This window comes from Xiphias gladius, chromosome 22 (genome assembly GCF_016859285.1).
Source record: "Xiphias gladius isolate SHS-SW01 ecotype Sanya breed wild chromosome 22, ASM1685928v1, whole genome shotgun sequence".
In the NCBI taxonomy this organism is placed as follows: Eukaryota; Metazoa; Chordata; class Actinopteri; order Istiophoriformes; family Xiphiidae; genus Xiphias; species Xiphias gladius.
In genome coordinates this window covers 2,665,971-2,679,726 of record NC_053421.1, presented here as the reverse complement: position 1 = coordinate 2,679,726, position 13,756 = coordinate 2,665,971, and the positions used below count along the sequence as shown (strand labels likewise).

Here is a 13,756-nt window from a genome sequence, read left to right as displayed (position 1 = left end):
ATCCGACTGGGCCTCAGATCATGTCTCTGACAGTTGAGTAGGGGGCATTTAGAAAATGGATGATGTAAGAATTTTGCTTAATAGAATTTTAATAAACTGATGTCTTGATAACCTAACAGCATAGTAACCTCCCTATAATGTAAAAAAAACCAAAAACTTTTTGTGTATAATGTTTTGTTATTACATTTTGTGATGGTAGTTACGTTATATTTTTGGTGGTACTTTGCAATGTATTGAGGTAGCAGCAGAAATCTTAGAGGTACATGTCTCAAAATCTGAGAAAATAAAACCAAAACTATCTGCATGGCAAAATACCACTAAAGGCATATGAAAAAAAAAGTTTAAATAGATTCAAGTCCTTCTCTAAAACTTTGTGCTCTTTGTGGCACTTGTGTCAGATCGAACATGCAGCACTTTTCTACTTAATTCGAATGCCACTTTGGCCAAAAGGAGTGTCTTCATCATGTAACTTCCACATAGGATGGCCTTGTGTATCCTCCGGGGCCCTTGGGTTGGGAATACCACTGTGTCAAGTCATTTAGATCCCCTCCGCAACCAGTTGGAGTTCATAGTATTAAAAAAACAAAAACAAAAAGAACTTTATCATTCACTGAACTGCCAACAGTGCGAGTTATATTGCTGACAAGGCCTTGCCAAGCAAGAGGGCCATCTGAACTAAAGCCAGGTCCCCAAAGTGCTGGGCGACAGGGACAATACTATGCTCTTAAGACCAATTTGGTCTTAAGTATACATGTATGTGAAGTCTTTAAATCAGCTATAATCCATATATTTTTTGTCAAAAATGTCTCCACGAACAATTGAAAACAGTGTGACAATGTGAAAGGGGTCATTTACCTTCATTAGGTGATGGGAAACACGACTCCAAATGAATGATAATGTTGCTCCGCAACTGCTTGATGTTTAAATAGGCAACTGTTTGCCAAAGGAGTTTTCCATATCAACTTAAAAGGTGATGGTATGTCAATGTTGTGTTAACAACTTTTCTACTTGGGGCCAAAAGATGGTTACTGTCAAATTAAATTTTATATTTGAACATGAAGCCACAATTATAAGAAGAGCAGAGAAGAGGATAAGAAGATTTTAATTCTGACTTCTATTTCTATGCTGGTTTATTTTTTGTTTATATGTTATGATTAATATTCTAAAATTAAGACGGTTGTCTTGTTTTGAAAAGCATCCATTTGGTAGATATCTGTAGCCTTGTCACACTTTTTAATGCAAGATATTCTCACCATGCTTGTTGATAGGGTGTTTAGAGCCAAAGTCTGTGCCTCTGTGGTATTTGTTAGGTGAACTTCATGGAATGATAGAGTTCAAATTCATTCAGATAGAAGAAAACATCTGTAATATGATAAAGTATGCAGAACACTACCAGACATAGAAGAGGCTAGAGATCTGCCCATGTCTCAGTATGCAGAGCGATAACCCTGCACCTGCGGTATCGAAGGTTTCCTCCCATTTGTTTTGAAGTGCCTTATTCAATAAAACAGCAAGCCAGTGGGTCGCTGTCTTCTCAGTGATGCACATAGGGAACTATAACGAAATGCTCAAGAGGCAGGTGAGTTGAGGTAACTTTTATATGTAATATTCTGGAGGGGTTTCATAACACCGCCTATATGCCAGGAAATCATACGCTTAATCTCAGGCCTACATGTTTGTGGGGGTGGAGGTGCTGAAGAGTGCTCACTGCTGTGGTTAAGGAGAAGGTGAGCCTTTTGTTTCGAATCACCACCTCTCTATGTTGAGAGGATGTCCTGTTAGTAATCATCTGAATACAAGTATGCTGTGATCATATGTATCTACATCTAAATGAGTGTATCTGGAACACTTGCCCTACAGTGTGATATAAACTGATAAATTGTCTGGCTTTGTATATAAAAATGTTGCTTTGTTCAAATTGAGTTCATCTAAGGCTGCAGACTATCTACATCCAGGATTGATTGGGAGCACAGAGTCTCCCTTAGCTGCTTGGCTCATAGTAAAGAAATCCTTACCCCCCTTGCGGGCTATGGATTGGCCAGACTACAGCGGAAACAGACGGGACTGGAAATGACAAGCGGTGACAGCGGTGACTAAAGTGCCTGTGGAGAGTGGATACGTCACTGAACACTGCAAAATCACAACTGTCAGGGCAGGGTCAGTTAATGTGCTTCCTAAACCAGACTCCACCTGAGATACACAACAACTTGCCCCGCACAATACAATACAGCATATGTTCCACAGTTCTCAGTTATTTGCTCAGCACCGGCATGACAGCCTTTTCTGCAGCTTCACACAGTTTCACCACATCAGTATGGAGCAAAATAATTTCATAAAGAAGGTTACGGTAATGCTTTCTACAGCTTGTTAAAAAATAATTTATAATGGGGCTAACAGAGTAATACAATGACATTTAAAGAAGTAATACACAGATAATATCTGGTTAACTTCTCTATTTCAGCAAATATGTGTATGAAAAGAAAAGTAATAATACGGTAACAAGCTAATAACAAAGGGTAATACTGTTATGTTTTCACTATTCAAGGAGTAAAATCAGAACTACTGAAATCCCTCTTCCCTCACTCAGGAAAATTCAACATCACCGGTTTCTATTTATTTATTTAATTTTTAATATTGCTTTAAACAAAATACCAAAGCCACAGTGTCATTAGTTGGAAACAGACATAATTGAAATAATCACACATTACTGAGAAAAAAAACCCCTGATATATGAATTTAAAACAAAAAGGAAAAACTGAAAGTGAAAGTTGCCATAACTTGCACTAAATCTGAAGTATTTTTTCTCAAAAGTCTTTTCAGCTAGCACACAAAGGTGGCAAATTACATTAAAGCTTATTAATTTTAGTCTAGAATCAATAGTGGCTATAACAATTAAATTGTTATTCATGCTGTAGCTGCTCATCAGTAACTGCTGGGGTCTCCAAGTTAAAACAGTACTCCAACAATTAAGTATTGCATTTTCATAAAGTCGGATTTTAGTCAACAGTATGATCGGAGATCCAAAACACTGGGTCCTACATTTCCTATAATACAAAAAATAGCATTATCAGGGTTATTTTCTCAGACTTGACAAAGTTTTCAGAGGCTGAGTAGTACTCCTAATGAATAAACTTACCATTATGGGAAAAATCCGAGGTATGTCCCTTTAAAATTCCACCTCATTCCTAATTTAGGGATATTCAGCTTTTATATTTGAATATACTCTCCTCTCACGACAAATTTTCCATTTCTTAAAGTTGAAATCCATCACGTCATATGGAGAAAATTTATGCTAGTGGTGTTAGTATTTGTTAATTAATTTGAATAAAATGTTACCATCAATTTGCATAACTGGTATTACTACACCTGACTCATGCAAACTGTTATGTGCTTATCAACCTCCATTGCACTGAATATGGCAGTTGACATGATGAAATGCAAATCACAGCACATACAATTTTGTGGTGATTTAAGAGTCCAAAGACACACTCTAAGAAAAGAGAAAAAAAAGCCCTCGTTCTAAACACAGTTACAGGCCAGCAGTGGTTGAGAAACCCTGTTATAAATTTCGCCTTTGTCACATAGCTCACATCACTCTTATTTTACATGAATGAACATAATCGCATGAACAAACTTGGCGTAGTTTGATCAGTCAGATCGTGTTCACAATCCAGAGGAGTCGTCAGTTTGGTTTGCGGATGTAGTGAGAGACTTCTCTCTCAGTGAGGTCTGTGCTGTGCACTCATTTGGCCAAAAGAAGCAAACTAAGTGGGAGAGAGCACTTCAGAGTTCCAAATAACTTCTCAGTGCAAACGAGGTGTGAAAACACCTGAACTCGCCCAGATGCCTCTTCGGGGGTCTTGCTGTCTATCAGTGGTTTACCTCCTCGTAGCTGACTTGCATATTTAATCATCTCTTATTACTGAAGCTGGTTCACCTTAAAGAGGTTGACAGGACTGCTCTACTGTGCCACACTTCCCTCTGCAGGCACAAGAGGAAACATCCATGCTGGGCTGTTTTGTCTCATCACGGCTCTGCAGTCTAAGACTGAATGACATATAAGCATGTGTGCTGCTGGCCTCTGTAAACTGCATTCGTTGCATGAAACCCCTGCTGAGAGATTCATGTGCTGTCTCTAATCCCTGCTGCTTGCTGTCATATGTTGGAAGGTAAATCATCTTCACTGTGCTGTTACATTGTAAGTTATCAAACTGTGCCGTGTAAATTTTACTGTTAATAAAGAAAGTATGATTTTCAAGACACAACCAGAATAAAGTAATCACACAGGGGACGTTCACTGAATCTGAAACTGACTTCTATGTAGATGAATAAAACAGTCTTTGGATAATACAAGCATGAAAATAACAGGAAAGAGGAATCATTTTTTTTCCTTTTTTGCTCATCCTCTATCAAACAATCTTCAGGTTGCAAAGCTTTGGATCGAGCTGCAATCTCTCCCACTAGAGTTCCTATCCGCTAGTATCAGACAGATCCTTGTGACTGGAGAAATGTGAGGCATGCAGCGCTAGTGACTGAGGTGTCAATCAGATTTTCTCGGCAGGCTTGATTTTTTTTTATTTACTTTTTATTTATCTTGGCCTCAAGTTTAATTGTGTTTTTGCTGTCCCCGCAGTTTTAGTTTTATGACATTTTATTGATCCCTATAAAGGAAGTCCATTTTTTGCGTGTGTGCCTCACAGGGAGGTGAGGTGAGGGTCAACTGTAGAGCGTGCCCCTTGAGTGATCCACGGTGAATCACTCAAAAATAATGTTCTTTTAATTTTTTATATTGCCAATTTCCCCTTGACTTTAATGATAAACATGTTGTGTTAAAGGAAACATATGAAAGAGAATTTCTAACAGTCCTAAGAAAATTACACTCAACTTGCACTAAACTTGCATTCACGTCATGTTGCCAAAATTGGAACAACAGGATAACCTCCTGATAGTCTCAATTGGGAGGATTCATGCATGATTCCAAAATGCTTTCCTTTGTTGCTAGCCTTGAAAATAAATCCTAAATTAGCTGTTTTTGTTGTTGTTTTTTTTATATCATGTTACATATTTGTTACAATTTGTTAACAAATCAAAGCAGACATAAAAACTTTGTACAGCTCTTTTTTTTAATTCACTGAGTTGATTGTATTAGAGTTAAGAGCGAATTTTGTTTAGATCTAATTGTCAGTGATGGTGGTTTTATGGCCATTCTGCAATTGGTTTATTGACACTTTTGTAAATCTGTAGTTCATTTCACCAAGTGGGTGTTATTGTAGCTGTCAAATATTCCATTTCATAAGGATTTTATTTATTAGGATCACCTGTGCGCCTGCTTATTCACAAAATTATCCAGTCATATGGCAGAAGTGCAATAAAATCATGCAGTTACAGGGCAGAAGCTTCAGTTACTGTTCACATCAAACATCAGAATGAGGAAAAATGTGATCTCAGTGACTTTGACCGTAGCATTATTGTTGGTGCCAGATGGGCTGGTTGGAGTATTTCTGAAACTGCTGATCTCCTGAGATTTCAATGCACAGTAATCTCTAGAGTTTATTCAGTGATGTGAAAAACAAAAAAAACATCCAGTGAGTGGCAGTTCTGTGGAAGGAAACACATGATGAGACATGTCAGAGGATAAAGGCCAGACTGGTTGGAGCTGGCAGAAAGGCCACAGTAACTCAGATAACCAGTCTTTACAATTGTGGTGAGCAGAAAAGGATCTCAGAATGAACAACACATCCAACCTTGAGGCAGATGGGCTACAACAGCAGAAGACCACGTCTGGTTCCACTCCTGTCAGCCAAGAACAGAAATCTGAGGCTTCAGACACACTTGAGACACACAGATGCTAGGGTCAGAATTTGTTATTAAAAGAATGAATCGATGGACCTGACGTGCTTTGTGTCAACAGTCCAGCCTGGTGGTGGTTTAATGGTGTTGGGAATGTTCTCTTGGCATACTTTGGGCCCCTTGATACTGATCAATCATGGTTTGAATGACACAGCCTATCTGAGTATTGTTGCATCCATTTATGGCCACAGTTTACCATCTTCTAATGGCTACTTCCAGCATATTAATGTTACTGGTTTCATGAACCTGACAATGAGTTCAGTGTACTTCAGTGGCTTCCACAGAACCAGATATAAATCCAGTCGACTACCTTTGGGATGTGGTAATTATTTGACTAAATCATGTCAACATGGACCAGAATCTCAAAGGAATGTTTCCATCATCTTGCGAAATTTATGCAAAGGGAGGCAAAGCCTAGTACAAGTATGATGTTCCTAATAAAGTGCTCAGTGAGTGTATATCGGTAGTATTTCACAAAAGTCTAAGTGTAAATGAATCCAAGAAGTTTCAAGTTAGACTGATATTTGATTACTCAATCCACTTCTGGTTTGAGATGCATTCTAGCCAGATGTTGAAAAGGTGTTAATGCATGTATCTCTTTGAGATGCATATGTAATCTTTCCTCTTCCCATAATGTAACTGTCAATAAGCAGTACGTGGGAATATCCACTCAATGTCTGATTTTAAGTCATCCATGGTCTGTCGCCTCTGTTCTTCTGATATTGGCAGCTAAAGTTACACTAAAATCAAACTGATATTAGCCATTGTTCTCTGTCTCATTATAGCAACAAGGAAAAACTACTCCAGTCATTTCAATGATCTTAATACAAGGAGCAGTGAGCCAAAATTTTTGTCTCACCTGCAGTTCATAAATACGCCAATCAGCCACAACATTAAAACCAGTTACCGGATGATACAATACCGGCAACATGAGATGTCAATTGTGAGTAGCTCATCCATTTCCTTTTTTTAATTGCATTGTGGGTCAATAGTATACATCAACGGCATACTCAGAAATCAACCATATTTAGTATGCATATTGTCTGGTTTCACTACATAACATTTTGCCACTCTGTCAGTGTAAACATGACCAAAAACCTGCTTAGAATTAGTATCTAGCATGGATTTGTGACATGCCATGTGTGAAGACCAAAAAGACTGAACTGAAAAACAACTAATGTCTAATCTTTTTCTTTAGTCCAGACCAAGTGAACCAAGCTGAAGGTGTCAGGTACATCACATAGACTTTGCCTACTTTTCCTGCACCTGATCAGGTCCACACAGGAACTGAAGGAGTAACTACTGTATCTCCAAGCAGTGCTGACATACTTGACCTGGGTGACAAGGAAATTTCCTCTAGTAAACCTGTTGAAAAATCTCCAGTCCTGGTTCCCAGCCCAGTGCCAGTATCCAGTGGCTGCTATATTGGCCATGAGCAGAATTTAAAGCCCATGAAATATGGAAAAGGGCACAGTGTTGGCCCAAAGCCTGGCCACCCACTCAGCCTTCAGGCAGGGGTCCCAACCCATCACATCTCTGCCTTCTCCCTGTGTGTGTCTCTCTCTATTTGCCCATTCATATTCACGTCCACACATTATTTGCTAAATTAGTTACACACTGTTCTGTCATTATGATGAAATGAGCCCTGATTGCCCAATGCTTTGCCAGGTAAAATAAATTTGTTATTCTATTACAGCATGATAGACAGGGTTGCCCAGAGATAAATGCAAAAAAGTCTTTAGCATCACGAGGTTTGCCAGGGGCCATTTTGGCCCCATTCAAATGGTTTTTGCCAAGTGGCAGGATGGCTGCCAGTTTCCACAGCAATCTCCGCCACCTGTGATGGATGGCCCAATGGTTTAGGCTACACAAACGCAGCTGTGATTGCACAGTGCCATAATGGAGGAAAGGGGGGGACCTGTGAAGAGGAGATAGACAGAGGTTTTATAAGCTTTCATATTGCTTTGAGTTAGAACATTGAGAGCAGATTCAAAGCTGGCAGACTGTAGAGAATTAGCTGCGGTCAACCATAGCTGCTCTAGTTTGCTCTGTAACCTGACAGAGAAGTTATTGAACAAAAAATTTGGACCGCCTTTTGTTTAACTATTAACCTACCCTAGTACCCAACATTTAGGATTAAACACAAATTGACTGAATTTTATTTTTTTTTCTACACAAATCCATATATAGTTTAACATGTGATACACTGCGCAGCATCTCTATAACAATAACTGTGGATAAGAATGAGGTTTTTTAAAATTAGGACTTGAATTGATGAAGACACTTAGAAATGTCCAGGCAGAACAAAATGTAATCCATACTTTGGTATTTTATTTGTACGTCTTTACTTAAGATTTAATTTATTTAAACTCTTTTAACAAATCAAACCAAAACAGTGGCAAAGAAGGAGATCTTTGGTAGATAATAACGACAAATAGGAAAAACAATTAAAATCAGTGATTAATTGATTAATCAACAAATCAAAAAAAAAAAAAATCATCAGTAGCAGTTTCAATAATCAGTTACTTTTTGATTTTGAAGCAAAAATGGCAACAATTCGCTGGCTTCAGTTTCTCAAATGCTTTTTTAAATTTTTTTTCTTTGTCTTGTTTGTTTAATAGTAAACTGAATCTAAAATGAAAACAGGGGGTTTGGACTTTCAAGATATTGCCATGTGTCTGTTCTTTTTAGTATCTGTTTACATTTTATAGACAAACAAATAAGACCTAAAGGTGCTGATTCTCATTTGCATCTTTTCACACACAGCAAAACGAAGCAATCCTATGTTCAGCGAACCAGATGGTCAGCACCTTGACATACGCAGCCCATAAATACAAATTTACTTTCTAATTTTTACCTTGAGTTATTTGTCTAAATGTGAACACTAGACTGTTTGTGCAATCTGTGTTTAATCACCCCAAATTGCCAGTATACTGACTGTACAGAAGTTAGTTGTATGCTAGCCATCAATGTACACACCAACAGTGTGTTCCTGTGTGTGTATGTGTGAAAGCTCAAAGTCTAACTGATGGCAGAGTACAGATTTTTGGCACTTTTTACCTTCTCCAAGCACCTTAAAAGTAGCTGATTTTTTTTCCAGAAATCCATATTCTGCTGCTGATTCTAACTGATCTGGGAACTCACCCGGAAGCCCAGTTCCTTCTATTATTTCCCTCTTGTCTCTCTTGTTCTCGTCTCCGAAAGTTACACTAGGTAATGCAAGTTTCCCAAAGCTGTGACATAAGCTAACATTTTTTGCTCAAATTTAAACCTCCTCAACTCGATGGAGGAATCTTCATCTTAAGGCAGAGACACATATTTTCACTGTTGAGCCACTTATGAATATGATTTGGGTGTGACGACTGATGGACCGGGTCTTTTCCAGTCTGGGTCAGTTGTTGTTGACAATCTGAGCTTAATATCGCCGGATCTGCAGGGTCGTCTAACCCCAGAACTCCAGTGGTTACTCAGCAGTGGTTAAACGTGCTGTCTAATGAGATCATTCAAAAGACTAAAAAATCTGTGCAGATTGTTGAAAACAATTTTTATGTGTGGATTGTTCAGTCTCTGTAGGTTTCAGCTAGTCTTCAGTTTTGTCCGAAGCTTAAATTTGGGCTGCCCTGGGAAAATTTTTGTGTCTATTTACATTCACTTGTACTCGTCCTTTGACTTTGTATGCTTCTGTGACACACCAACAATTTGCTTTGTGTTCTGTCAGTGATGCATCCAAGATGACATACAGAGAAGATCAGCATTCCATATTTGGATATGTGAAGAAACACTTTGCAAATTTTCTTTAAAACCCAGAATCTGAACCAGAAAATAAAAATAAAAATAATAAAATGAAATAAAATAAAACATGGTAGCAATTAATAGGTATTGATGATATTTCCATTAAATTATTAAATGGAAAGACTGCTAACATAATTGATACCTGTTTAGTTTCAAAGTCATCAATCTGTGTTTTCTGTACCTTTCACGTGTTCTCAGCTATTCTCCAGCCAGTGACTGATCTCAGACACTGAGTTGAAACATTAATATATACTCTGTGTTTTCTCCATAGAGAGACATGCTGGACGTTAGTCAAATCATGAAGGATCTGGCCAGTATGGTCCATGAACAAGGAGACGCCATAGGTAAGAAGATTTTGTTTGCATGTTTAGTGTGTATGTGTACTGTGAAATGCTGTGAGTTTATACAGACAGTGGCCAGATATAACAAATCCATTTAGACAACCTGATTAATGTATATGTCTGCAGTGATTCAGATTTGGCAAAAAGAACAAAACTTAATACGCAGATATAGAGGCTTTGCTGCTGAGTCTCAAATCTGCCTTCAGCTATGTCTAGCTCCATTATGAATATTTACTGTAGAATTGGCTTTTATTTAATAATGTCAAACAACAACATAGACAAATAGACATACTTGAATAATAATATTGTGATGGATTTGTAGATCAATTCTGAGAATAACTGAAAGGTGTAACTAGGCAGATGACTTGATGACTTTTCAAATTTGAAACTTAAGCTGTAGTCTCTGCTACAAAAAACTCCCAGCAATGGCTGGAGGAGAGTCAGTTCATCTACAGCTTGTTTTGTGGCTTACTTAGCCAAATAAATAACTGGGAGGCTAATTTGACCCTTTAACCTTTAGTGCTCCCAATGACTCATTTAAAGGATAAACTTGGTGTTATTCTTTAGATTTCTTATTGTAGACAAATCCCATGAAAAACAAAAACCAAACAAAACGAGTCTGCCTCTTAGTATTTTCTGACCTCCTTACCCTGTCTATGGTACTCAGCCCCAAGCCAACTGTTTCCCATTGAAGATGTAAATCTTTAAAATTAACCTGACAAATGTATCATTTCATTTTTTTTTAACTAAAGCTCAGTAAATTCCTGAAACATTTGGATTCTTCCGTTTTTAATAGTTTTTAAAAGTTACTCAAACAGGAGGAGATTTTCACCAGCAGAATCCTTTTTTTTTTATTCAGCTTCTACTCACTAGCTAATGGCCTTGAGATGCAAATGAAAACCCTGGAAAAGCTGGAAAGAGGACAATGAAATAAGTCATTTTTCTCATGCTACTATTTCCAAGGTTAACAATGGTCTTTCACACTACAATGCCCATGTTCATCATTATAAAGGAACATGTCACTGAGTGCACCTTGGACCATTGAGACCTTTGTGTTTATGTTTTTTGTTTTCATGACTGCATCTTTAAATATGAAGCGGTTTCTCTGCATAATTTTGTATACATTCTCTGTAAGTCTACACTTTTTTTTTACTTACTTACTGTTACTTTATGACCTTTAAAACAGTTCCGCAGGTCGGAGCAATGCTGACATTCAACATGTCTTTGTAAAAACCCAAAAGTAGGACACTGGAGTTGAAGAGGTTAGCAGAACTACTGTGTTAACATGTAATAACTAGCAATTACTGTGCTAATTCTGATTACCATACTAGCTTTGATAAGATGTGTTTTTTTACATCAAGTCCTCGGCCATGTTGAACACACAAGTCTCATTTTAAGTATTATGCTGTTAAAATGTTTTTTTTTTTAAGTTAATGTTGTCCGTTTCCATAAGGAAATATAAATGAAGATTATTCATATACCTTTGTGTGTTATCATTTCAAAGATTGTTAATGGCGAAGGTTAGGGCACAAAACATGAAAACAATAGCAAAGAACTAAATGCTTTATGCACAATTCAGCTTTTTGGTGAAAACTGGTGTGAAGAGTAAGTCTAGACGTGTGTGTGTGTGTGTGTGTGTGTGTGTGTGTGTGTGTGTGTGTGTGTGTGTGTGTGTGTGTCTGTGTGTATGTGTGTGTGTGTGTGTGTGTGTGTGTGTGTGTGTGTGTTGTCATTTTCTGGAAAGAATGGGGAGAAATAACTTGTGCTAATTGCTGCCTTTTTGTTGTAGAGTCTCCTTTTGTCTGCTGCCTTCAGTCAGGCTAATGTAGATGCCCTTTAAATACCCTTTAAAGTCAGCCTGACTCAGACCGTTCTCAAACTTTCAAGCATGTTCTGCCTCTAGCCACACCCCAATCAATGACGTCATACTAAAGAAGGTGTTTTCCAACAACCGTTAAAGATAAAACATCTGCTGAGACCACCTAACACCTATATGAGAATTGCATCATGCTTAAATGTTTTACCCATAGTGAGCAGTACGCAACTGTTCACCTAATGTTAAAATAAATTCAAGGAGGTCAAAACATACAATTGTGCAAAATAATTTAGTAATGGAAATTCCTGGAAAAAAGGGATGGTACTGGGTATGGCATTGATTTTTTGTTGTACTGACAGAATTAGTACTGTGAAATGAATACTGCACTGAATTTATCAAGATGGAGGAACAGCTGCTGTTGCATTAGCAGCAAGTAAAGAAAGGAACTGATCAACAACAGGATTAGAATTTACAATATGCATGTAAAGGTTTTAAAATGAACCATACTTATATTGAACTTCACCCAAGTTCAACAACTTACAGTAATAAACTGAGTCTATGTATCTCGAACATACCTTCCCTTGTAGCTCGTAGCTTAACATACAGAATCAAGGGAGCCCTTAATCAAAGATCCAGGTAACTGCTACTACTACTTGCAAGAGGACTCTTAATTCATGAATTAAAGTTAAAATTGAGCTTTCAGGAATCCAGCTGAATCTCATGCTTGTTCAAGATTATTCGACATGTATGAACTACACTGAGTTTTTCAGCCATTTTGTCATTTGTATGTGAAACATTTGATATGGCATTTTGGACATGGAAAGTTGAGGTACGTAGTGTACTCCCACCCAAATGGAGGAATGGAGAGATAGAAGAAAAGAGTGGAAGATTGCAGAGTTCACAGCATTATACCACAGCAGAAGTCAAGTCTGATCATTACAGAGCCATGCAATAATAGACCTCTCCCCATTAAAAAGGGATGGACTGAAATTGCCTTTGGCCTTTTTTGAACAAGGCTTTCTTGGTCTAGTGGAAGATATGAAAAATATGTGATTGTGCTGTGGAGGCGTTTGTGGCAAAAGCAGCAGGTGATACAAAGAAATGAATAGGCTCAAGAAGTAAGGATTAGTGCTTTTATGGTTTATTCATGCTGGCTGAGGACACACTACATTAAAGCCTGTGAGTGGAGATACACAATCATAAAGTCATTAAGGTTGGTTTAGCAGGCAAACACAAACTCTGGCAGACACAACACAAAAGAGGTGTTAAAAACACACACACACACACATATATATATATATATATATATATATATATATATATATATATATATATATATGTGTGTGTGTATGGGTATGTATGTATGTCTCTGTGTGTGTGTATAATATATAGTATACATTCTCTTGGTGTATACTGTATTTGTACACATCAAAAGAGGACGCTCTTTTGTTTTTCAGGATGATTAAAATCTTGATTGGACATGCTGGGGGCTTGTTTCTCTTGGGTATTATCATCCACAATAGATCTGTGTTTATTTGGTATTTGGAACGTAGGAATGAATTTGTCCAGAAGGTGGCAGTGGAAATCTCAATGGGTCCTTAAAAGCATTTATCCCTTTTGGAGCTTGAATGAATCAAACTGTGACAGGTTGAAGGTGGTGCTAGATTAGACCTCATGGAGTGAAACAGTTCATCCTCTTGAGAGCAAGAATGTTTTCTGTTTGGTGGAAATCTGTGTATTAGATTTAGATATTTTTGTGTGCAAATGCAAGTTTGTCCTGATGGTTGAGATATAAAGTCAGGGTGTCATCACATTAGGAATCATCCACTGGGGACCGTGAGTATCCATTGAAAATATAAAACCCAGTTTGTCATTAAAAAAGCATAATGGATCAATGGATACTATCTTTAAAGGATCCCTGTGGAGTTTTTGACCTCTAGTAGCACTTTGGAGCAGT

At 37.7% G+C, this 13,756-nt stretch overlaps 1 protein-coding gene across 2 annotated transcripts in view; it reads left to right on the top strand.

Moving 5' to 3' along the window:
• tsnare1 (T-SNARE Domain Containing 1) overlaps positions 1-13,756 on the top strand; it is a 178,246-nt gene that overhangs the window by 107,384 nt on the left and 57,106 nt on the right. For both annotated transcript variants that reach the window (XM_040118152.1, XM_040118151.1), the window contains one exon: positions 9,914-9,986. In XM_040118152.1, the coding sequence (XP_039974086.1) occupies positions 9,914-9,986 (73 nt within the window). The remainder of the gene's footprint in view (positions 1-9,913; positions 9,987-13,756) is intronic.